The 27,608-nt window shown below is 45.2% G+C and overlaps 1 protein-coding gene across 1 annotated transcript in view; it reads left to right on the top strand.

Annotated features, from left to right (window-relative positions):
- LOC116937229 (uncharacterized) overlaps positions 1 to 8,581 on the top strand; it is a 41,451-nt gene extending 32,870 nt beyond the window's left edge. The window contains exon 3 of the mRNA XM_076067741.1: positions 6,605 to 8,581. Coding sequence (XP_075923856.1) covers positions 6,605 to 8,007 — 1,403 coding nt within the window. The 3' untranslated portion in view covers positions 8,008 to 8,581. The remainder of the gene's footprint in view (positions 1 to 6,604) is intronic.
- Positions 8,582 to 27,608: the final 19,027 nt, after the last annotated feature.

The raw sequence follows: 27,608 nt of genomic DNA, 5'->3' as shown, positions 1-27,608 counted from the left end.
ACTGTTGTTACTCAATGGTCTTTCGGTAAAGTCACGTAGAAAAAATAAACAAAATAATAGAATACGACGTTTCGATTGCAACTCAAGCAGTCGTCATCAGGTGAAACTAAATTTGAGAGAGAGAGACCAAACACAGACAGGGAGACACAAAGATCCCCCGTATAGCCTGAACAGACTGTAGGGGCAAGTGCTGTTAGCGAGCACCTGTGAAGGCCGGAACAGTACACGAGGGGGTGGGTGGCCAGCACCACGCCCGACCGCCTTTGTCTCCCTAGTGGCGATGTTTACACACCGCACCAGGTACTCATTTGAGGCTGAGTCGACCTAGGGGAGGCCCGGGACCGGTTCAGATAATCGTCACTGGTGTTGGCCGTGAGCGGGAATCGAACCCGGGTCGCCAGGTTCATAGCGCAGCGTAGCGCTAACAGCTGCACCACCGCTCCCCACACACAGGGAGACACACAAGCAGAGAAGGACGGTGATCAACCAGGCAAAGTATTATTTGTTGTGTTGGCCGACTCAATGAGTTGCATTACATTTCTAAGTTTGCTGAGTTTGATCCTCTTTCTATCAGCTTGTACCCTCTGTAAATTTCACCCCCACTATCTCGCCCGTTACGGCAGCCCCTCCGCTCCCACTCCCCCTCGGAGTAGCCGAGGGATTAGCCGGGGTATGCTTGCTCTGCGATCTTACATTTACTTGCAAATCCCACCACAAACGTATATAGTGTAACCTTTGGTTGCAGTAGCTCTCTCGCTACATTTCTTCCTGTCTCAGCAGTCCGCCTGCTGTATTATTTCACCTGAAGACGATTGCTTGTGTTGTGACCACGTGTATACTGTTTACTACAGTACTATGGTGTTGTGACCACGTGTATACTGTTTAATATAGTACTATAGTGTTGTGACCACGTGTATACTGTTTACTATAGTACTATAGTGTTTTGACCACGTGTATACTGTTTACTATAGTACTATAGTGTTGGGACCACGTGTATACTGTATACTACAGTACTATAGTGTTATGACCACGTGTATACTGTTTACTATAGTGTTGGGACCACGTGTATACTGTTTACTACAGTACTATAGTGTTGTGACCACGTGTATACTGTTTCCTATAGTACTATAGTGTTGTGACCATGTGTATACTGTTTACTATAGTACTGTAGTGTTGTGACCACGTGTATACTGTTTACTACAGTACTATAGTGTTGTGACCACGTGCATACTGTTTACTATAGTACTATAGTGTTGTGACCATGTGTATACTGTTTACTATGGTACTATAGTGTTGTGACCACGTGTATACTGTTTACTACAGTACTATAGTGTTGTGACCACGTGTATACTGTTTACTATAGTACTATAGTGTTGGGACCACGTGTATACTGTTTACTACAGTACTATAGTGTTGTGACCACGTGTATACTGTTTACTATAGTACTATAGTGTTGGGACCACGTGTATACTGTTTACTACAGTACTATCGTGTTGTGACCACGTGTATACTGTTTAGTATAGTACTATAGTTTTGTGACCACGTCTATACTGTTTACTATAGTACTATAGTGTTGTGACCACGTGTATACTGTTTACTATAGTACTATAATGTTGTGACCACGTGTATACTGTTTACTACAGTTCTATAGTGGTGTGACCACGTGTGTACTGTTTACTATAGTACTATAGTGTTGTGACCACGTGTACACTGTTTGCTACAGTACTATAGTGTTGTGACCACGTGTGTAATGTTTACTACAGTCCTATAGTGTTGTGATCACGTGTGTAATGTTTACTACAGTACTATAGTGTTGTGACCACGTGTATACTGTTTACTACAGTACTATAGTGTTGTGACCACGTGTATACTGTTTACTATAGTACTATAGTGTGACCACGTGTATACTGTTTACTACAGTACTATAGTGTTGTGACCACGTGTATACTGTTTACTACAGTACTATAGTGTTGTGACCACGTGTATACTGTTTACTACAGTACTATAGTGTTGTGACCACGTGTATACTGTTTACTATAGTACTATAGTGTTGTGACCACGTGTTTACTGTTTACTATAGTACTATAGTGTTGTGACCACGTGTATATTGTTTACTACAGTACTATAGTGTTGTGACCACGTGTATACTGTTTACTATAGTACTATAGTGTTGTGACCACGTGTTTACTGTTTACTATAGTACTATAGTGTTGTGACCACGTGTACACTGTTTACTACAGTACTATAGTGTTGTGACCACGTGTGTAATGTTTACTACATTACTATAGTGTTGGGACCACGTGTATACTGTTTACTACAGTACTATAGTGTTGTGACCACGTGTATACTGTTTCCTATAGTACTATAGTGTTGTGACCATGTGTATACTGTTTACTATAGTACTATAGTGTTGTGACCACGTGTATACTGTTTACTACAGTACTATAGTGTTGTGACCACGTGTATACTGTTTACTATAGATCTATAGTGTTGTGACCATGTGTATACTGTTTACTATAGTACTATAGTGTTGTGACCACGTCTATACTGTTTACTACAGTACTATAGTGTTGTGACCACGTGCATACTGTTTACTATAGTACTGTAGTGTTGTGACCACGTGTATACTGTATACTACAGTACTATAGTGTTGTGACCACGTGTATACTGTTTACTACAGTACTATAGTGTTGTGACCACGTGTATACTGTTTACTATAGTACTATAGTGTTGTGACCATGTGTATACTGTTTACTATGGTACTATAGTGTTGTGACCACGTCTATACTGTTTACTACAGTACTATAGTGTTGTGACCACGTGCATACTGTTTACTATAGTACTATAGTGTTGTGACCACGTGCATACTGTTTACTATAGTACTGTAGTGTTGTGACCACGTGTATACTGTATACTACAGTACTATAGTCTTGTGACCACGTGTATACTGTTTACTATAGTACTATAGTGTTGGGACCACGTGTATACTGTTTACTACAGTACTATAGTGTTGTGACCACGTGTATACTGTTTACTATAGTACTATAGTGTTGTGACCACGTGTATACTGTTTACTATAGTACTATAGTGTTGTGACCACGTGTACTGTTTACTATAGTACTATAGTGTTGGGACCACGTGTATACTGTTTACTACAGTACTATAGTGTTGTGACCACGTGTATACTGTTTCCTATAGTACTATAGTGTTGTGACCATGTGTATACTGTTTACTATGGTACTATAGTGTTGTGACCACGTGTATACTGTTTACTACAGTACTATAGTGTTGTGACCAAGTGTATACTGTTTACTATAGTACTGTAGTGTTGTGACCACGTGTATACTGTTTACTATAGTACTATAGTGTTGGGACCACGTTTATACTGTTTACTATAGTACTATAGTGTTGGGACCACGTGTATACTGTTTACTACAGTACTATAGTGTTGTGACCACGTGTATACTGTTTACTATAGTACTATAGTGTTGTGACCACGTCTATACTGTTTACTATAGTACTATAGTGTTGTGACCACGTGTATACTGTTTACTATAGTACTATAATGTTGTGACCACGTGTATACTGTTTACTACAGTACTATAGTGGTGTTACCACGTGTGTACTGTTTACTATAGTACTATTGTGTTGTGACCACGTGTACACTGTTTGCTACAGTACTATAGTGTTGTGACCACGTGTGTAATGTTTACTACATTACTATAGTGTTGGGACCACGTGTATACTGGTTACTACAGTACTATAGTGTTGTGACCACGTGTTTACTGTTTCCTATAGTACTATAGTGTTGTGACCATGTGTATACTGTTTACTATAGTGTTGTGACCACGTGTATACTGTTTACTACAGTACTATAGTGTTGTGACCACGTGTATACTGTTTACTATAGTACTATAGTGTTGTGACCATGTGTATACTGTTTACTATAGTACTATAGTGTTGGGACCACTTCTATACTGTTTACTACAGTACTATAGTGTTGTGACCACGTGCATACTGTTTACTATAGTACTGTAGTGTTGTGACCACGTGTATACTGTATACTACAGTACTATAGTGTTGTGACTACGTGTATTCTGTTTACTATAGTACTATAGTGTTGGGACCACGTGTATACTGTTTACTACAGTACTATAGTGTTGTGACCACGTGTATACTGTTTACTATAGTACTATAGTGTTGTGACCATGTGTATACTGTTTACTATAGTACTATAGTGTTGTGACCACGTCTATACTGTTTACTACAGTACTATAGTGTTGTGACCACGTGCATACTGTTTACTATAGTACTGTAGTGTTGTGACCACGTGTATACTGTATACTACAGTACTATAGTGTTGTGACCACGTGTATACTGTTTACTATAGTACTATAGTGTTGGGACCACGTGTATACTGTTTACTACAGTACTATAGTGTTGTGACCACGTTCTATACTCTTTCCTATAGTACTATAGTGTTGTGACCATGTGTATACTGTTTACTATAGTACTATAGTGTTGTGACCACGTCTATACTGTTTACTACAGTACTATAGTGTTGTGACCACGTGCATACTGTTTACTATAGTACTGTAGTGTTGTGACCACGTGTATACTGTATACTACAGTACTATAGTCTTGTGACCACGTGTATACTGTTTACTATAGTACTATAGTGTTGGGACCACGTGTATACTGTTTACTACAGTACTATAGTGTTGTGGCCACGTGTATACTGTTTACTATAGTACTATAGTGTTGTGACCACGTGTATACTGTTTACTATAGTACTATAGTGTTGTGACCACGTGTATACTGTTTACTATAGTACTATAGTGTTGGGACCACGTGTATACTGTTTACTATAGTACTATAGTGTTGTGACCAAGTGTATACTGTTTACTATAGTACTGTAGTGTTGTGACCACGTGTATACTGTTTACTATAGTACTATAGTGTTGGGACCACGTGTATACTGTTTACTATAGTACTATAGTGTTGGGACCACGTGTATACTGTTTACTACAGTACTATAGTGTTGTGACCACGTGTATACTGTTTACTATAGTACTATAGTGTTGTGACCACGTCTATACTGTTTACTATAGTACTATAGTGTTGTGACCACGTGTATACTGTTTACTATAGTACTATAATGTTGTGACCACGTGTATACTGTTTACTACAGTACTATAGTGGTGTTACCACGTGTGTACTGTTTACTATAGTACTATAGTGTTGTGACCACGTGTACAATGTTTGCTACAGTACTATAGTGTTGTGACCACGTGTGTAATGTTTACTACAGTACTATAGTGTTGTGATCACGTGTGTAATGTTTACTACAGTACTATAGTGTTGTGACCACGTGTATACTGTTTACTACAGTACTATAGTGTTGTGACCACGTGTGTACTGTTTACTATAGTACTATAGTGTGACCACGTGTATACTGTTTACTACAGTACTATAGTGTTGTGACCACGTGTATACTCTTTACTACAGTACTATAGTGTTGTGACCAAGTGTGTACTGTTTTACTACAGTACTATAGTGTTGTGACCACGTGTATACTGTTTTCTATAGTACTGTAGTGTTGTGACCACGTGTATACTGTATTTGCTATAGTACTATAGGGTTGTGACCACGTGTATACTGTTTACTACAGTACTATAGTGTTGTGACCACGTGTGTACTGTTTACTACAGTACTATAGTGTTGTGACCACGTGTATACTGTTTACTATAGTACTATAGTGTTGTGACCACGTGTATACTGCGGGATTGTGGGTAATCGTCTCCCATGCTCGGTCTCAGTCGGTGTGCCTCACTCGTATAGTCAACATCCGTGCGAACCTATCTTGTTTACTATAGTACTATAGTGTTGTGACCACGTGTATACTGTTTACTACAGTACTATAGTGTTGTGACTACGTGTATACTGTTTACTACAGTACTGTAGTGTTGTGAATACGTGTGTGTGCGTAAAGCATTTTTTTATTTTGTGTCCATGTGTAGTGACTGTTCTTTAGTAACTGTACTGCAAGTGAAAGTCGTCCTACACAATAACCATCCTCTATCTCCTCTCCCTCACACCAGCCACGATTAAATGTAATTAATAAATTTGATTACTTTATATTAAATAATAAAAATATAAAAAGGTATTTTGTATTAATATTTTTTATATGAATACGGTATTTTTGGTTTGTGGAACGAATCATCTGAGTTTCCATTATTTCTTATGGGGGAAATTCGCTTTGATATACGAGTGCTTTGGATTAAGAGCACGTTTCCAGAAGGAATTATGCTCGCAATCCAAGGTTTCACTTTATTAGTTATTTTTCTATCTACGTGATTTTACCGAAAGAAACCAAAGAGTATGCTGTTGTTAGTTTAAATGTTTGGTAAGTAAGACTTAGTCTGTGCTGCTCTTCAGTTGCCTGGATGAAAAGTGGCCCAAGTTTTTTCCAATCCTGGCCTCCTGGCTCAAAAACGTAAAAAACAAACTCGCAAGTCTGTCCCCAGGGTCACAACGCACTCACAGACACGGAGCAGGGAGATTCAGCTAATGACGCCGTTGATGTTTTTCGTAACTTTTGCAGAGAGCGATGAGAATGAGGATGAGGACCGGAAGGAGGAAGATTTCCCGGGCGCTGCAGAGAAAGAAAGGTGGAGGTCTCGGCCGAGCACCGAGTCCCTGGGCTCGTATGGCCGCGGCGCGGAGACGAAAGCGGCGGGCGCAGGGGAGGGGAAACAGCCCCGGCACCAAGCAGAGCTGTGCTCCTCACCTGAAGAATCCAGCTCCACTCAGGCCATCGCTCCCACTGGGGCCATCGCCTCCACCTCCACTCGGGCCATTGCCTCCATCTCTACTCGGGCCATCGCCTCCACCGCTGCCATCGCCTCCCCCGCTGCCATCGCCTCCACCTCCACTCAGGCCATCGCCTCCATCTCTACTCAGGCCATCGCCTCCCCCACTGATATCAACTCCACCTCCAATGCTTCCATCGCCTCCACCTCCACTCGGGCCATCGCCTCCACCTCCACTCGGGCCATCGCCTCCACCTCCACTCGGGCCATCGCCTCCACCTCTACTCAGGCCATCGCCTCCACCTCTACTCAGGCCATCGCCTCCACCTCCACGCAGGCCATCGTCTCCATCTCTACTCAGGCCATCGCCTCCCCCACTGATATCAACTCCACCTCCACTGCTTCCATCGCCTCCACCTCCACTCAGGCCATCGCCTCCACCTCCACTCAGGCCATCTTCTCCACCTCCACTCAGGCCATCGCCTCCACCTCTACTCAGGCCATCGCCTCCACCTCCACTCAGGCCATCGCCTCCACCTCTACTCAGGCCATCGCCTCCACCTCCACTCAGGCAATCGCCTCTACCTCCACTCGGGCCATCGCCTCCACCTCTACTCAGGCCATCGCCTCCACCTCTACTCAGGCCATCGCCTCCATCTCTACTCAGGCCATCGCCTCCACCTCTACTCATGCCATCGTCTCCACCTCAACTCAGGCCATCGCCTCTACCTCTACTCAGGCCATCGCCTCCACCTCTACTCAGGCCATCGCCTCCATCTCCACTCAGGCAATCGCCTCCACCTCCACTCGGGCCATCGCCTCCACCTCTACTCGGGCCATCGCCTCCACCTCTACTCAGGCCATCGTCTCCACCTCAACTCAGGCCATCGCCTCCACCTCTACTCAGGCCATCGCCTCTACCTCTACTCAGGCCATCGCCTCCATCTCTACTCAGGACATCGCCCCCACTGCTGCCATCTCCTACACCTCCAATCGGGCCATCGGCTCCACTGCTGCCATCGCCTCCATCTCTACTCAGGCCATTGCCTCCACCACTGATATCAACTCTACCCCCACTGCTGACATCGACTCCACCTTCACTCCTGCCATTGCCTCAACCTTCACTTCTGCCATCGCCTCCACTGCCACTATCGCCACCACCGCCACTCGCACCATCACCTCCACCCATGAGTAATCAAGCTAACCCCCAGGATTGGGAGCTCCCTGCTTTCCACCTGCCTCCACCTCCACCAGAGCCCTGGGCTCCTCCACCCCACCGTGATACCAGACCGGGCCCGGCACACGAGTCTTTTGCTCCCTGTTCTTCACGGCAGCGTTACCGCAAGTCCCGCAACAGCCGCCTTCCTCCCCGCCTCCGCAAACCTCCTCTCGAATCCTCAACTCCACTGCTGCCATCGCCTCCATCTCTACTCAGGCCATTGTCTCCACCACTGATATCAACTCTACCCCCACTGCTGACATCGACTCCACCTTCACTCCTGCCATTGCCTCAACCTCCACTTCTGCCATCGCTTCCACTGCCACTATCGCCACCACCGCCACTCGCACCATCACCTCCACCCATGAGTAATCAAGCTAACCCCCAGGATTGGGAGCTCCCTGCTTTCCACCTGCCTCCACCTCCACCAGAGCCCTGGGTTCCTCCACGCCACCTTGATACCAGACCGGGCCCGGCACACGAGTCTTTTGCTCCCTATTCTTCACGGCAGCGTTACCGCAAGTCCCGCAACAGCCGCCTTCCTCCCCGCCTCCGCAAACCTCCTCTCGAATCCTCAACTCCATCCGCATTGATTCGTCCCATCCACCCGGACCGAGAGCACCTTCCCCCCGGCCTCGCTCCACCTGCAGGGCAGCGGATCCCCCCCCAGCCCAGGTGCAACGGCCGGGGTCCCGCGTACGGAGTCCCAGGTGCCCCTTCTGCCTGGCACCACTCCCACGAGTCGCGCTTCACGCGGCGTCCCGCCCTCCTCCCCACGCCTCCACCGGATCAGTGGATTCCTCCCCACCTTCGTCCCAGCCGAGCGGCTCCTGCTCCACACTGGGCCACCCGTCCCACTTTTGTTCCATGCCGCTCCACAGATTTCCACGACAGACATCATCATCCGCCCCTTGTCCAACCCACACCACTGCATCACCATAGCCCGGCGACATTCACGGACTGCTCACACACGTGACTCCTGCTGGTCGGGTGACCGTGATGAACTATATGTGTCGCGTTGATGGCCATGTGATGGACATTGCTTTGAGTGGCAGAGCAGGTGGTTGTCATGATTAATACATTTGTGTTGTTATTGGACACTGCAGTGTGCGTGTGAGTTGCTGTGCGGTGCAACAGAGCACGTATTTGGTGTCGATCTTCGCGTGTGTGTGATTGTGTGGAGCGGTAGTGTCATGGTTAACGCTACACCGCGCTTCGAAACCCAGGTTTGACCCGAGTTAGCTTTCCGCACACGGCCACAGCCGGTGCAAGCAGTTGCGCAACTCGGTTGCACACAACTGAAGTCACTCTACACGTGGAAGTCTCTGCAACCAATTTGCTTGGCGATTGGTGGCCAGAACCACGAGCGATCCACACAGCACAGGGTGCTGGTCAGTCTGACCAACCACCCATTTCACCTGACTTTCCACAAAATCACCATTAATGTTCCTTTCCCGGGCAGTGACACCAACTCTGCCAAAGTGTGTTAGGAACTAATGCTGTGTATGTTCGGCAGAAACTCTGCACGATTCTGCTGATAAGACACTTAATTTCGAAACCATTTGAGAATGTCGTATTTATAATAAACGTGCACCATTTTTTAGCTGCTTGCCGCCCCTGTACATAGTACCTCTGTATTGATTACAAGTCCTGTGTGCTCACCATTGTACCATGGCATGTGCCTAGGTGGCACTACCGGATGGCTCCCATCCATAGCTGCCAGGCCATCGGCCAGCGCGATAAATATTCGACGCCAACCAACAAATATTTATTCCCACGAGGGGTGACGGGAACCGAACCAGGGATGTCCAGAGCAATCAACTCGTTAATGCGGGAGACCTGAATAGTTCCCGGCGCGTGACACAGTAACGCTGTTCGGCTGGCGACAGCACTCTGCTGCCGTATGCAACAACACACTCCACCCTGTTGACAACCTGGGACAGAACCGCGCCAATGCTGGTGTTGGTTGCGTCAGTATCAAGGACGCACGGCATGGCAAAATCAGAGTAGCGGAGGGGAATTGCGAAGCGCAACAAATGCGGCTTCCTCCTCCCCCCAATGAAACCTCTGACCCATAACCGTCAAGGCGTGGAGAGGTTTTGCGAAGGTAGCGAACCCAGTGACAAACCGGCGATAATAAGACGCAAAACCAATAAAACTCTGCACCTGCATCATCAACGTGGGGGTCGGCCACGTCCGAACACACGTGGTTTTGTCGGGATCTATCGCAATGCCCGATTTACTGACAATATGACCGAGATACCGCACGGATTTCTGAAGGGGGTAACACTTCTGCGGCTTGAATTTGAGATGGGCCGCTCACATTTTAAGAAAGACAGCGCGTAACCAATCAAGATGTTCTTTGAACGTACGGCTGAAGACGATGACATCGTCGAGGTATTGTAAGCATGAGTCCCATTGAAGTCCAGCCAGCACCAGCTCCATCAGTCATTGGAACGTAGCCGGTGCTGCGTGGAGTCCCATGGGAAGCTGATTTAATTCAAACAGGCCTTGAGGTGTTCGAAAAGCCGTTTGGGTTTAGAGGCCTCATTTAGTGGCAAATGCCAAAATCCGGACAGGAGATCAAGGGTGGAGAAGTTCTGTGCTCCCGCCAGAGCGTCCAGGGAATCGTCCATCCGAGGGAGAGGATACGCGTCAGCCACCGATATCTTATGAAGCTTCCTAAAGTCGACACACAACTGCAAGCTACCATCGTGCTTCTTAATGTGGTGGGTAATTGTCAGGCGTAATACGCCGCCACCACTACTGGAAAATATGTAGCTGCAGTCAGGGCCCAACAGGCGGCAATAGCGGGTCCGGCCTGTACCAAGTAGGACTCGTAGGTAAGGCAATTTGGAGGGCGGTTTGGAACCGGAGGTGGACACCCCAGGCCCCCAGTGGGGGCTGGGGGATTGCGCCGACATCCCCGGGGCCGGTGGGTCGTCGTCCTCTTCATCTGGAGACCTGGTACGTATTGTTCGCCTAGTCTCCATAATCTATAGTTAATTAACTAACGTTTGGCCACTTCCAACACCAGTTGTAGTGGGCTCAAATGGAGACTCAGGCTTCTATAGGAGACAACACGTTTATTTAACATTAACACGCTAAAACTAGATTCAAAGTTTTCGTGACTGCAGGAATTACTCTTTGGTTTTTTCGGTTAAGTCACGTTGACAGAAATAAATAATAGAATACGCCGTTTTTCTAGTGTCGCTCCTCCTATAATTTTGTTGACGGACAAATGGACAAAGGGCACAATAGCTTAGTGTTTGTGTATGTATATGTTATGTTTTTAAGAGAAGACAAGTTTGTAAATATATTTTTGCCCCGGGAAACGCTGGGTACTTCCCGCTGGTACTGATATTAAAATATATATTTTAAACTGTGCCAAAATCAATCAAAACGAACAACAGTAGATCAGAATTAAATCTACAATGCTTGATATTTTATCATCCGCATAGGCGAGTGATGGTCAGGATGTTGTGTATGTGTAGTCACATAGAATTGGTCACTACATAGCATAGCGCTGGCTGCTGGCAGGGAAGGGGATCTGCAGAGTGAAGCAGCCCTGATTGACAGCAGACCACGTGATAGACCTGAGAAGGATCTCGGGTAGGACACGTCGAGATCCTGCTAGTAGATTCTAGAAGGGGAGCGTGGCCGGAGGGGAGCGAGGCCGCGCTAAGAGGATTAAAGGGGACCCCGAGCAGGGGATGAGGGCCATCGTTTGGAGTGGGATCGCCGTCGTCGTCGTCGTCGTTGCTGTTGAAGATCGTCGCCTTCGCCGCTGTCGTCATCCACTTGATAATTGTGCTGCTAGCAGTAGTTGCCTGTCTTAGTTCAGCGCCGTCAGTGTCAGATGGCGAGCGTTGTGTTGTAGGCTAGCCACGAGTGAGAGTTGCGTTTAAGCGAGGGACAGAGCGTTGTATTACAGCAGAGAGTGTGTAACAGTATGCTCGGTGTGTAATTAAAGAATTGCCTCGAAGAAGTTACGTCTCCAAGTTAGTCACTATATATTTTTTCATGGGCATGGCTAGAGTTGTCACCTGTCCAGGAATTACCATTTGTGTTTAGGTGGTGGGTATTCATTCTTACGAGATATAGCACCCGCATTGTGTCGTTTACTGTGTAGTTCTGATAATTCTAGACTGAGTGCTGACTGAGAAATCTGTCCAGGCTTGGTCTACAGTCAAAAATGTGGCAATCTCATAGCAGCACCCTCCTGCGTCTCCAGTGTGAATATGCTGTAGAGTAAGTTTTCAACGCAGCGTATGTTTGCATGCTGAACTTCTTTCGCACCGTACGCAGGCAACCATGCTTATTGGAGGTGCGGGGGAATAACAAATTGAACAAAAAGAACAGGGACACAACTTGAAAACATAGAAGTGCATTTATACGTGGGGCGGTTGTTGAAGGGGGAGAGGGATGAAAATTATTAAGAGAGGCGTATCAGGGCAGAGCACAGTGCTGATTGGAATCTGAACTTAAATCATGAAACGTAACAAAGCCATTTTCCTAAAGCAGAACGTTTTTTAATCAGTGGATATGACCTGCAACAACAGATGCATCACAAACATGGCCATTGACGAAGACAATGGAACCAATGTTGAGAAGTGCACAAGGAAGCATAGAGATGCACATGCTAGGAATTAAACTGAGAATGGAAGACGGACACGTCAATTGGACATCATATAATTTTAGTTTAGAAAGGTGGGGTGAGGCAGGACACACAACTTGAAGAGATGACGGCCGGTGGTCGTGACTAACGTGGGAATGGGAGCTAAAGGAGGGAACACAACCAATAGAGCGTCCACTGCGAAGATGGATCGAATAAATCAACCGGTGGGCAGTAGCCAGACAGATTTTTGCATTGCAAATCCGCAAGAGATGGTGATGGCTTCGGACAGAAGTGGAGAAATCACGGCTGGAGATGGTGACGGCTGCATAAGCAGCTTTGGAAAACATTTACACGATATCACCTTCAAAAACAACCATTCACTAAAACACATTTTCATTAAATGTGTATTCAGAAAGATAAACTAAAACAGTACAGGAATTATATCGTCTTTTTTTTGCAAATTTTACAATAAAGGGTATGTTTTTTCATTGCACTAGTTTAAGATAAAAACATTTTTTGCCGAAATAATGACATTAATAGGCACATTAATTGAAAGTGCAATTTTAAATAAACCGTGTAATTATTCGATAGTTTTGGTTAGAGTCTGTGCCTGTGTTAGAGTGCCAGAAAAAGTCCTGGCAAGGATTATTCAACATCACCTTGCCAGGCATGCTGAGAAGAGGATTGGGGAGCCCCATTGTGGTTTCAGGCCAGGGCAGCCACAGATGCCACATCTTCCTTCCGTTTGCTACAGCAGAGGAGTGTTGAATTCCGACAGGACTTACATCTCTGCTTTATTGACCTGGTCAATGCCTATGATACCATCAATAGGTCTGGACTCTGGGTTGTTCTTCATGCTTTCGGAGTCTCTGACTCTCTGCTCACAATAATTAAGGACTTCCATGATATTGAGCAGGGCCGAGTAAAGCTACTTGGCCGGAAGACAAAGCTATTCCCCGTTAACCTTGGGGTTCGACAGTAATGTCCTCTGGCTCCGTACACTGTTTAAAATATTTTTGGTCCACGTCGTTCGAGAAACCTTCCATGTCCGTACCGGAGCAATCTATATCTGATATAGATACAATGGGAGGCGGATTGACGCACGGGTGCGCTTGAGAGCTTGCTCCCGATTTGTCATCCATGTTACGTATGCGAATGATCTAGACCTGGAGTGTGCCACTAGACAGGGGTGGGGAACGTCCGGCCGGCCGGCCATGAGGCCTGCGAAATCATTTGGTCTGGCCCTGCCAAGGCAACCGCAGGCGGGACTCGAAATTCAATCAATCTTGGAGCAAACCTGGAAAAGCAGTTGCGAGTAGCAACATCATCAATACCAGCTAACATCATCAATGCCAGCTAATATCTCCACACGCCTCACCAAAGAGAAGCAGTTCCAGCCATCGCATTAGGGGTGAGTTAACTAAATGTTTGACCAAATATAATAGGCTCATTTTTAAGTTGATGATTTTGTATGGCCCGCGAATGTTATAAATATCCAAATGGCCCTTGGCACAAAAAAGGTTCCCCACCCCTGCACTAAGAGGTGGGGTCTTAACCATCAGCCCCACCAAAACTAAGCACCTGCCTCGCTATGTTGTGCCATTAAACAAGGGGTGGGCAATTTTTTTTACTCGCGGGCCACAATGGGTTCTAAAATTTGACAGAGGGGCCGGGCAAGGAACAGATGGATGGAGTGTTTGTGTGAACTAATATAAATGACATGTAAAAATCATTACATGAAAGGATTTGGCCTTTAACAGGTAGCAAAGCATTTATTTGCAAGGCAATTTAACAAATTGCACGAACATGAACAATACAAAAACATGTCGTAACATGACTGATCAAACATCATGAAAACATCTGAGGCCTGCGCCCAAACCAATTACCACATTCCCGGACAAAGTGCTCCATCTAATGGGGAAATGAGGGCATTACAGGTGAAAGGTAAAATTTAATTTAATAATATTTGGACAAGTTCGGGGGGCCGGATTAAAAAGCCCAGCCCATGTCTGCATTAAATCCTCCACCCCTTAACTCCCCATTGGTAATGGGGCAGTTGTAAATTGGATGGTTTTCCACATCTGGATAGTGTGCTTATGACCAACTCCGGTTTGACAGAAGAGGTCTCACTCCGAATCAGTCGAGCGGCATTATCTTTTCATCGGTTGCATGACGCTGTGTGGAAGCTACCTGATATCTGTCGCTCCACAGCAGTCTTCGGATCTTCTCGGCCACGGTCATGCCCTTCCTTCTCGATGCTTGCCAAACGTGGACCCCCCTAATGGAACATCTTCGCCGGTAATAAACATTCAGGATGGCCTTCCTACGATCCATCCTGGGTTTAACCAGGCTGGATTGTGTGAGCTCACAATCCTTTACAGATCTGGACAAAGTCCCATCGGTAAGCGCCTCCAGCAGGTAATGCTACATTGGCTGGGTCATGTACCACGCCTCCCTAACCACTGCATTAAAGGGGTCTAAACAGGCGCGGCACGGGCTAGAGAAGAGATTAAATGATGTGGTACAAGAGGATGTGGAACTGAATTGACTTGCGAATGACTGGTACCAGCAGTGTAAAGAGCGGCCTATGTGGAGGAGACTCATGATGGACGATACTGGGCAGTTGGAGGTAGTCGCCCTCCAGCAACAACAGAGGGCAGCAGAGAGACGCTCACAACAACGAGCAGAGCCTCAGGCGTTTAAAACACATCAAGTTGGCACAGTAGGGGAGGCACAGCTTACACATCTGCCACTCATCTCAGTCAAACCATGGCAGCTGGATCTGACCCGTGATCACGTGGCCATAAAGTGCACTTAGCCTGGCACAAGTGCCGTGGCAACGTCACCGCCACTTAGTGGCGTTTGTTGTCCGTGTGTGTGTGTGCAATTGTGGTGACTCATTTCGCCCCTTACGACAAGCCAGCATCAGGATGCAAGGTATTTGAACATAAAATGTTTTTATAAATTTGTATGTATTTTATGTTTCACACAACGATCCCGACAGTCCTCGACTTATGAACTCAATTAGTTCCTGGGACCCGTTCGTGAGTCAAACGGTTTGTAAGTGGGAACACAATAATGTACACACGTGCGCGCACGCACACACGAGCACAAACACTGGAAGCGCGAGGATGACACAACTCGTGGAGGATCGCTCCGCTGAAAAAAGAATAGATCCTCGGTTCAGTTTGCAAGTGCGAGTTCGCGTTGTAATTCTCAATGTTAAAACATGTTTCATGGTAGCTGGTTCCTAAGTGCGGAAATTCGTAAGTCGAGTGTTCGTAAGTCGATGCCTGCATGTATGTGTAATGTTTATTTGTTACTGTAAACGGAAAAATCCGTGTAGCCAGTAACCCAGCTAGTTTCGGTGGAAACAGCTGGAACCCACTAACAGAGTTAATGTTGTGGTGGAGAGAAACCCAGCCAGTAAGGAAACTCGAGGCATAGATTATTGTAATAGTAGTATGACTTACATTGCTATAGCAGCGTTGATGAAAAATACTTGAATAACACATTTAGCATTATCTTATTGCAATATATTAAAGTGTAATGGCAAATTAAAACGACGCGAAACAATTTAGCAATCCTGTACAGCGATACACGTAATCAAATTAAGTTAATTGCAAACGCTGAAACACGTACATATTAGTGAACATATCGTGGATAGAAGAAACTGATTAAACAAAATATCCATACAATTAAAACATCAATGAAGCAGGTTGCTGGAATGGATGCTCCAGGCGCCACTCTACGCGTGAGTGGTGCCAGTGGACTGAGAGGCCGTGCCAGGAGTCGCTGTCGCTGGCTGCTCAATGACCACCACCCTCTCGGCCGCTGCAGGGAGGGCGCGGCGCTGAGCCTTGAACTTCAGCTTCCCGTCTTCAGTCAAGCAGCAGCTCACGCTCTGCGGGTCCACGTCCCTGGGCAGCTGCGTCTCCCTGTGGAACTCCTGGCAGCTGTGGCTGTAGCTGCCGCTGCTGACTTCTCCGCTCTTCACCTCGCGCCGTCCGGCCACCACCAGCTTGTCTCCAGACACCTTCACGGCCAGGTCCTGTGGGGAGAAGTCCTGCACGTCCAGGGACGCGACAAACCCGCCTCCCTGCTCCTGTGGATCTTCAATCTGGAACCCACTGCTCACGGCCGGCTGCTGCAACAGTGCGTCTCCGAGGCTGCCCGGAGCCCGCGTGTGGCTGCTGAGCTGATCGACTCCACGGAAGATTCTCTCCATCCTCTCAATCTCGCTCCTCATGTCTCGCTGCAGCTGCTGGAAGAGACTTTCACCGCGGGGGTTCCAGACCGGCCAGCCTGGCCAGACGTTCCTCTCCTTCACGTGCATCGCAGGAAAGTAAACACTCAGGGCCATGCTTGTTGATGTGCTAGTTTAGAGAAGACGTCACACAGCTGAACCCCAGGTTTGAGTCACTGCTATTTGCTGTGGATGAGGGAAGCCCTGGGAGCAGCTGCGTCATTCTGGACGCTTCTGGCTCCCCTGGAATCTGCTCGTAGCTACTGCCAGGGCGATAAAAGCAGCTCCTGTAGCTGCACTGGCAGAACATCGGCAGAGGAAGGAGCAGCGCTCACAGCGCTAACAGGTGAAGCGAGCGTCACTGTGAAGCACATCAACAAGCAAGCATAAGATGTCCTTAATTAACGCTAAGACACATATTAATCAAAAACGCTAAGACACCTATTAGCAACATAAGTAAGGATGAGCGTTTTTTGCTTTCTCAATTAAAAAAGAGAGAGGACATCGTCATCATCTCAGCCGACAAGGGCAATTTCACTGTCCTCATGGAAAAAAAAATACAATAACAAAATTCAGGACCTACTGAATGATGGTAGATTTACCAAAATCAATAGAGATCCCACCAACTGCCTTGTTACAAAAACCAACAATATCATCACTGATTCAACATCTTTAATCGAACCAACCAAGCGGCTTTCCTTAAAACCCTCTGCTGCTAGACCACCCAGACTTTATGGCTTACCAAAAATCATAAAGAAGATACACCCCTTCATCCTATCGTCTTCATTATTGACTCACTCACCTACAAACGGGCCCCATTTCTGTCTCAGACCTTACAACCATTCACTGGTAAGACCACCTCAGCTGTACTTAAATCAGCTCACTTGGTATCGTTAATTAATGACATCTCACTATTTCCAGGTGATTTGCTTGTCAGTTTCGATCTAGTATCGTTGTTTACTAAAGTTCCTGTGCCTTACACCGTTGCAATCATTGACGATTTGGTCCAACAAGGATTGAATGCTGATGTACCGGCCCTGGTTGGACACTGCCTCACCAACACTTACTTCACCTGGAATGGAACACTATACAAAGAAGTTGAAGCTACCCCAATGGGTTCGCCCTTATCTCCAGTTGAAGCCAATTTTTAATGGAAACATATTTTGAGACAGATGCCATCCAGGCATCCACCCTACGTCCTTGTCTAAGAGGTACATAGATGACACGTTCCTCATCTGGCCACATGGCCTACCAGCTTTGGGCCAATTCTTCAACCACATCAATTCCATACACCCAGCGATCAAATTCACCATGGAGGTGGAAAAGGATGGCAAATTACCATTCTTGGATGTTTTCATCGTACAGAGACCAGATGGCTCAATGGGACAATCTGTCTACAGGAAAGCCACCCATACGAATGCCTAACAAAACCTGACTCCCACCACCATCCATCCCAGAAGAATTCTCTCATCAAAACTCTACACCATAGAGCTCGATGTATTTCCGACCATCACCACCTAGCCAGTGAACTGGAACACGTACACCAAGCCCTCAAAATGAATGGATATTCAGAATACACAATCCGAAAAGCTATCACCCCAACTGTTGGGAAAGAACCATCTCAGTAACCAATCAAAACCATCACCTTGCCATATATAGCAGGGGTCACCAAAATATTTCTAAACTCATGAGGAAACACAAGATCCAGGTTCGATTCAACACAGTACATACAATTTGTGATCTGATCCCATCTGTGAAGGATGTGATCCCTGACATGCAATACCCCGGCGTCTAAAAACTAAGCTGTGTCTGCGGCAGTAGTTACATTGGGGAAATTAAGTGACATGTTTCGGACTATGTTCGTGAACATAAGCCAGATCTGAAACACGGTAGGACCAATACCTCAGCCGTGGCTGATCATTGTTTTAATGCTGTGGGCATACACGAAATTGATTTTTCCAAGACGAAGGTACTCTGCAAACCCACTGCCTATCAGCAAAGATTCGTTCATGAAGCAATGCAGATGTGTAAACACAGACACAATTTCAACCGAGAAGATGGGTACAAACTGAGCAATCATTGGAAGGACATTGTTAACCAGTTTAAGTCATAACGGGCCATTATGTTCCCAGCCTACCACCTTCCAATATTAGTTGTTTTTTTCGGCTCTCTGAGTTTTTTACATTAACAGATGTCATTTCTCACTAACACAGCTACCTCGTGTGCCATCCTCGAGGCTGCTGCTTCAGGATCTCCCATTAACATACTAATCTCTCACATTAACATAGCCACCTTGGCGCACTCGCCGTGAAGGAGTCTCGGCGATCTTGCATTGACATGCTAATTTCTGCCTGGCAGCCCTGTGATTGGTGGAAAGCCCACCACCGCCGCGGTCGCTACCCACCACTTGCAATGGCATTGGCTGCTGACATTTGGGCTATGCCCTTTTCAAAGCTTTATAAGCAGTTGTCTTTAGCAGCTAACCCCACTTTTCCTGATGACGACCGCTCATGTTGCGATTGAAACGTCGTGAAATTTTTATTATTTTTTTGGTTATTTTTTCTCTCTACGTGACTTTACCGAAAGACCCAAACAATATGAATTCCTGCAGACATGAACGCTTTAAGTCAAGGTTGATTAAATGGCAAGTATTGGAGATTTAATTCTGATACAATTATGTTCGTTTTTATTGATTTTGGTGCAGTTTATAATAATTATTTTTATATCAGTATTTACGTAACTACACTCATTTCCATTCGGCTGTACTCAGCTCACCATTCCTTTGAACTAATAAAAAACTTCTGCTTAACAATTATTAAACATCCTCAGTTGTGTGTCATTAGGTTCAGTATACAAACTGGACTAACAACATTTGGTTTTATGCAACAAAAACTTTATTTCAAAATGTATTTAAAAAAAAGTGTACTGACGAAAGCAACAAATTTGACGTTCTAAATTATATTGTACGTGTACTGCATACAATGTTAACAGTAAGAGCTCAAAGCAGGAACGTACATGTTCACCAAATAACTATATTCGTGTGTAAACAATAAATTGCTTACAATATTGTACTTAATGTTGCCCGGTGAAATGAATTTTAAATCTAATGAGTCGCATTGAAAATAACATCCTACAGGCTGTTAATATTACTGTTTAGATACGACACATTACATGTCTTTAACATTCTCATGAAGACAAATTACAAAATGCATGACATTGTATCACACTGAATTCCAGCACGAATACTGTTAAATAGTTAGACTACTGGAATGGATTCTCCAGGCACCACTCTACGCGTGAGTGGTGCCAGTGGACTGAGAGGCCGTGCCAGGAGTCGCTGTCGCTGGCTGCTCAATGACCACCACCCTCTCGGCCGCTGCAGGGAGGGCGCGGCGCTGAGCCTTGAACTTCAGCTTCCCGTCTTCAGTCAAGCAGCAGCTCACGCTCTGCGGGTCCACGTCCCTGGGCAGCTGCGTCTCCCTGTGGAACTCCTGGCAGCTGTGGCTGTAGCTGCCGCTGCTGACTTCTCCGCTCTTCACCTCGCGCCGTCCGGCCACCACCAGCTTGTCTCCAGACACCTTCACGGCCAGGTCCTGTGGGGAGAAGTCCTGCACGTCCAGGCTGGCCGGTCTGGAACCCCCGCGGTGAAAGTCTCTTCCAGCAGCTGCAGCGAGACATGAGGAGCGAGATCGAGAGGATGGAGAGAATCTTCCGTGGAGTCGATCAGCTCAGCAGCCACACGCGGGCCCCGGGCAGCCACGGAGACGCACTGCTGCAGCAGCCGGCCGTGAGCAGTGGGTTCCAGATTGAAGATCCACAGGAGCAGGGAGGCGGGTTTGTCGCGTCCCTGGACGTGCAGGACTTCTCCCCACAGGACCTGGCCGTGAAGGTGTCTGGAGACAAGCTGGTGGTGGCCGGACGGCGCGAGGTGAAGAGCGGAGAAGTCAGCAGCGGCAGCTACAGCCACAGCTGCCAGGAGTTCCACAGGGAGACGCAGCTGCCCAGGGACGTGGACCCGCAGAGCGTGAGCTGCTGCTTGACTGAAGACGGGAAGCTGAAGTTCAAGGCTCAGCGCCGCGCCCTCCCTGCAGCGGCCGAGAGGGTGGTGGTCATTGAGCAGCCAGCGACAGCGACTCCTGGCACGGCCTCTCAGTCCACTGGCACCACTCACGCGTAGAGTGGTGCCTGGAGCATCCATTCCAGTAGTCTAACTATTTAACAGTATTCGTGCTGGAATTCAGTGTGATACAATGTCATGCATTTTGTAATTTGTCTTCATGAGAATGTTAAAGACATGTAATGTGTCGTATCTAAACAGTAATATTAACAGCCTGTAGGATGTTATTTACAATGCGACTCATTAGATTTAGAATGTTTCATTTCACCGGGCAACATTAAGTACAATATTGTAAGCAATTTATTGTTTACACACGAATATAGTTATCTGGTGTACATGTACGTTCCTGCTTTGAGCTCTTACTGTTAACATTGTATGCAGTACACGTACAATATAATTTAGAACGTTTAATTTGTTGCTTTCGTCAGTACACTTTTTAAAAAATACATTTTGAAATAAAGTTTTTGTTGCATAAAACCAAATGTTGTTAGTCCAGTTTGTATACTGAACCTAATGACACACAACTGAGGATGTTTAATAATTGTTAAGCAGAAGTTTTTTATTAGTTCAAAGGAATGGTGAGCTGAGTACAGCCGAATGTAAACGAGTGTAGTTACGTAAATACTGATATAAAAATAATTATTTGAAACTGCGCCAAAATCAATAAAAACTAACATAATTGTATCAGAATTAAATCTCCAATACTTGACATTTAATCAACCTTGATTCAAAGCTTTCATGACTGCAGGAATTCATATTGTTTGGGTCTTTAGGTAAAGTCACGTAGAGAGAAAAAATAAGAAAACATAATAAAAATATCACGACGTTTCAATCGCAACACGAGCGGTCGTCATCAGGAAAAGTGGGGTTAGCTGCTAAAAACAACTGCTTATAAAGGTATAAAGGTTTGAAAAGGGCGTGGCCCAAATGTCAGCAGCCAATGCCAATGCAAGTGGTGGGTAGCGACCGCGGCGGTGGTGGGCTTTCCACCAATCACAGGGCTGCCAGGCAGAAATTAGCATGTCAATGCAAGATCGCCGAGACTCCTTCACGGCGAGTGCGCCAAGGTGGCTATGTTAATGTGAGAGATTAGCATGTTAATGGGAGATCCTGAAGCAGCAGCCTCGAGGATGGCACATGAGGTAGCTGTGTTAGTGAGAAATGACATCTGTTAATGTAAAAAATCAGAGAGCCGAAAAAAACAACTAATATCAGAAGGTGGTAGGCTGGGAACATCATGGCCCGTCATGACTTAAACTGGTTAATAACGTCCTTCCAATGATTGCTCAGTTTGTACCCAAGTCTGTTGAAATTGTGTCTGTGTTAACCCATCTGGACGGCTTCATTAACGAATCTTTGCTGATAAGCAGTGGGTTTGCAGAGTAACTTCGTCTTGGAAAAATCAATTTCGTGTATGCCCACAGCATTAAAACAATGATCAGCCATGGCTGAGGTATTGGTCCTACCGTGTTTCAGATCTGCCTTATGTTCACGAACACGGTCCGAGACATGTCACTTAGTTTCCCCAATGTAACTACTGCCGCAGACGCAGCTTAGTTTTTAGACGTCGGGGTATTGCATGTCAGGGATCACATCCTTCACAGATGGGATCAGATCACAAATGTTATGTACTGTGTTGAATCGAACCTGGATCTTGTGTTTGCTCATGATTTTGGAAATATTTTTGGTGACCCCTGCTATGTATGGCAAGGTGATGGTTTTTATTGGGTCCTCAGATGGTTCCTTCCCAATGGTTGGGGTGATAGCTTTTCGGATTGTGTAGTCTAAATATCCATTCATCTTGAGGCCTTGGTGTACGTGTTCCAGTTCACTGGCTAGGCGGTGATGGTCGGAAATACATCGAGCTCTATGGTGTAGAGTTATGTTGAGAGAATTCTTCTGGGATGGATGGTGGTGGGAGTCAGGTTTTGTTAGGCATTCATATGGGTGGCTTTCCTGTAGACATAGTGTACCATTGAGCCATCTGGTCTCTGTACGATTAAAACATCCAAGAATGTTAATTTGCCATCCTTTTCCATCTCCATCGTGAATCTGATCGCTGGGTGTATGGAATTGATGTGGTTGAAAAATTGGCCCAGATCTGGTAGGCCATGTGGCCAGATGACGAACGTGTCATCTATGTACCTCTTAGACAAAGCCGTAGGGTGGATGCCTGGATGGCATCTGTCTCAAAACATTTTTCCATGAAAACATTGGCTATAACTGGAGATAAGGGAGAACCAATTGGGGTAACTTCACCTTGTTTATAGAATGTTCCATTCCAGGTGAAGTAAGTGTTGGTGAGGCAGTGTCTAACCAGGGCCGGTACATCAGCATTCAATTCCAGTTTGGAGCAAATCTTCAATGATTGCAATGGTGTCAGGCACAGGAACTTTGGTAAACAACGATACTAGATCGAAACTGACAAGCAAATCACCTGGAAATGGTGAGATGTCCTTAAATAACGATACCAAGTGAGCTGATTTAAGTACAGCTGAGGTGGTCTTACCAGTGAATGGTTGTAAGGTCTGATACAGAAATGGGGCCAGTTTGCAGGTGGGTGAGTTAATGATGAAGACGATAGGATGAAGAGGTGTATCTTCTTTATGGATTTTTGGTAAGCCATAAAATCTGGGTGGTCTAACAGCAGAGGGTTTTAAGGAAAGCTGCTTGGTTGGTTCGATTAAAGATGTTGAATCAGTGATGATATTGTTGGTTTTTGTAACAAGGCAGTTGGTTGGATCTCTATTGATTTTGGTACAGCTACCATCATTCAGTAGATCCTGAATTTTGTTATTGTATGGTTTTTTTTCCATGATGACAGTGACATTGCCCTTGTCGGCTGAGAAGATGACGATGCCCTCTCTCTTTTTTAATTGAGAAAGCTCAAAGCGCACATACTTACTGATGTTGCTAATAGGTGTCTTAGCGTTTTTGATTAATATGTGTCTTAGCGTTAATTAAGGACATTTTTCGATTTGAAGCTTTCGTGACTGCAAGGATTCATCTTATTTGGTTCTTTCAGTAAAATCACGTAGAATGAGAATAAAATAATAAAATATAACAATTAAATTCTCACGACGTTTTGGCCACTACACAATTGGCCTTCTTCAGGTGAAGGAACAAAAAACTGTCGGGACGACAGAGCTCCAATGAACGCTGCTAAGATTCGTAGCGTCTTTTAAGCTGGTTGAGAGAAGAGAGGCACCTTGACAAAGGGGTGAACATATCAAACAGGAGAATTTATCATTGAAATAGCTGATGGATTTAGCTTGTGACTGGTCACAGAAATAGCTATGTTAAAGTCAAAGCCTACACATCCACAGAGGCACCTAGTACAAATCAAACGGGAGAATTTAGCATTGAATAGCTGAGGGATTAGCTTGTGACTGTCGGGACGACAGAGCTCCAATGAACGCTGCTAAGATTCGTAGCGTCTTTTAAGTTGGTTGAGAGAAGAGAGGCACCTTGACAAAGGGGTTAACATATCAAACAGGAGAATTTATCATTGAAATAGCTGACGGATTTAGCTTGTGACTGGTCACAAAAATAGATATGTTAAATTCAAAGCCTACACATCAACAGAGGCACCTAGTACAAATCAAACAAGAGATTTTAGCATTGAATAGCTGAGGGATTAGCTTGTGACTGGTCAACGAAATAGCTATGTTAAAGTCAAAGCCTACACATCCACCGAGGCACCTCGTACAAGGATGCAAAAAGGGGGATGCAACAACTCAAATATCATACAGTAAACCGATGTGAAAAAACCTGAGTCCAAATTACATCAATATAATAAATGTACTCAATATATTCTTCAATAAGCAGAGCTCATAACAGCAACTGGGTATGCACTACACTATATAATGAATACCATATAGTAAACAGATGAAAAAAACTAAAATATAAACTACCTCAATGTTAACAATAAACTCTATATATTCTCCAATCAGCTGAGCTACCAACAATAAGTCGTTATATATCACGATGCTATATGGCGAAAAAATGGGTGGATTCTTACCCTCCACATCAGCACCACGGACAGCTACCAGCCCCGTTCAGACTGATGTGTCCATCCATGGTCGGAACAGAGGGAGGAGAGAAACAGCTGCGAGGCGCTGTTATAATCATGTTATAAACCATACCATTAACCGTGGTGTGAGAAGTATTAAGAGTCAATGCCAGTGAAAGAGCTGCCGTCTGAAGATCACCATAAAATTATTAATTAAGAACCGCAATGGTTTAAAACATCTTTCCAATGGTTACTAAGCCAGAATCCATCTTCTCGGTTGAAATTGTCTCTGTGCTTGTATATGTGGATAGCCTCATGAACGAATCTCTCATGGTAGCCGGTTGGCTTGCACAGAACCTCCGTCTTTGAGAAGTCAATGTCATGTGAGCCCACTGAATTATAACAGTGATCTGCCACGGCGGAGGAGTTCGTTCTAATGTGTTTCAAGTCTGCTTTATGTTCGCGGATGCGGTCCGAGATATGTCGTTTGGTTTCTCCAATGTAGCTACTACCACAGAGGCACTTTAGTTTGTAAACACCCGGGTACTGTATGTCTGGAACAGCATCTTTTACAGATGGAACCAGATCACGGATTTTATGTACTGTGTTGAATCGGACCTGGATCTTGTGTTTATTCAGGATTTTGTAGATCGTTTTAGTGACCCCTGCAATGTAGGGTAAGGTGATGGTTTTGAGTGGCTCCACAAGAGGATCCTTCTTCATAACTGGAGTGATGGCTTTGCGGATTGTGTAGTCGGAGTAACCATTAGCCCTGAGAGCCTGGTGTACGTGTTTGAGTTCACTGGTAATGTGTTCCTGGTCGGAATGCATTGGGCTCCATGGTATAGAGTCTTGATGAGGGAGTTCTTCTGGGATGTATGGTGGTGGGAATCCGGTTTCAAGTAAGCATCTGTATGGGTAGCTTTCCTGTAGACAGAGTGGCTCATTGAACCGCCAGGTCTCCTTTTAATTAAGATATCCAAAAAGGGTAGCTTTCCATCTTTTTCCACCTCCATGGTAAATCTGATGGCTGGGTGTATGGAATTGATGTGGTTGAAGAATTGGCCCAGAGCTGGTAGGCCATGTGGCCAGATGACGAACGTGTCATCTATGTACCTCTTAGACAAAGCCGTAGGGTGGATGCCTGGATGGCATCCGTCTCAAAACATTTTTCCATGAAAACAGTGGCTACAACTGGAGATAAGGGCGAATCCATCGGGGTAGCTTCAACTTGTTTGTACAATGTTCCATTCCAGGTGAAGTAAGTGTTGGTGAGGCAGTGTCTAACCAGGGCCGGTACATCAGCATTCAATCCTTGTTGGACCACATCTTCAATGATTGTAATGGTGTCAGGCACAGGAACTTTGGTAAACAACGATACTAGATCGAAAGTGACAAGCAAATCACCTGGAGATAGTGAGATGTCCTTAATTAACGATACCAAGTGAGCTGATTTAAGTACAGCTGAGGTGGTCTTACCAGTGAATGGTTGTAAGGTCTGATACAGAAATGGGGCCAGTTTGCAGGTGGGTGAGTTAATGATGAAGACGATAGGATGAAGAGGTGTATCTTCTTTATGGATTTTTGGTAAGCCATAAAATCTGGGTGGTCTAACAGCAGAGGGTTTTAAGGAAAGCTGCTTGGTTGGTTCGATTAAAGATGTTGAATCAGTGATGATATTGTTGGTTTTTGTAACAAGGCAGTTGGTTGGATCTCTATTGATTTTGGTACAGCTACCATCATTCAGTAGATCCTGAATTTTGTTATTGTATGGTTTTTTTTCCATGATGACAGTGACATTGCCCTTGTCGGCTGAGAAGATGACGATGCCCTCTCTCTTTTTTAATTGAGAAAGCTCAAAGCGCACATACTTACTGATGTTGCTAATAGGTGTCTTAGCGTTTTTGATTAATATGTGTCTTAGCGTTAATTAAGGACATTTTTCGATTTGAAGCTTTCGTGACTGCAAGGATTCATCTTATTTGGTTCTTTCAGTAAAATCACGTAGAATGAGAATAAAATAATAAAATATAACAATTAAATTCTCACGACGTTTTGGCCACTACACAATTGGCCTTCTTCAGGTGAAGGAACAAAAAACTGTCGGGACGACAGAGCTCCAATGAACGCTGCTAAGATTCGTAGCGTCTTTTAAGCTGGTTGAGAGAAGAGAGGCACCTTGACAAAGGGGTGAACATATCAAACAGGAGAATTTATCATTGAAATAGCTGATGGATTTAGCTTGTGACTGGTCACAGAAATAGCTATGTTAAAGTCAAAGCCTACACATCCACAGAGGCACCTAGTACAAATCAAACGGGAGAATTTAGCATTGAATAGCTGAGGGATTAGCTTGTGACTGTCGGGACGACAGAGCTCCAATGAACGCTGCTAAGATTCGTAGCGTCTTTTAAGTTGGTTGAGAGAAGAGAGGCACCTTGACAAAGGGGTTAACATATCAAACAGGAGAATTTATCATTGAAATAGCTGACGGATTTAGCTTGTGACTGGTCACAAAAATAGATATGTTAAATTCAAAGCCTACACATCAACAGAGGCACCTAGTACAAATCAAACAAGAGAT

Source organism: Petromyzon marinus, chromosome 17, assembly GCF_048934315.1.
Source record: "Petromyzon marinus isolate PM22_M1 ecotype Great Lakes invasive population chromosome 17, UKy_Petmar_22M1.pri1.0, whole genome shotgun sequence".
Classification (NCBI taxonomy): domain Eukaryota; kingdom Metazoa; phylum Chordata; class Hyperoartia; order Petromyzontiformes; family Petromyzontidae; genus Petromyzon; species Petromyzon marinus.
This window is presented reverse-complemented; position numbering and strand designations above follow the sequence as displayed.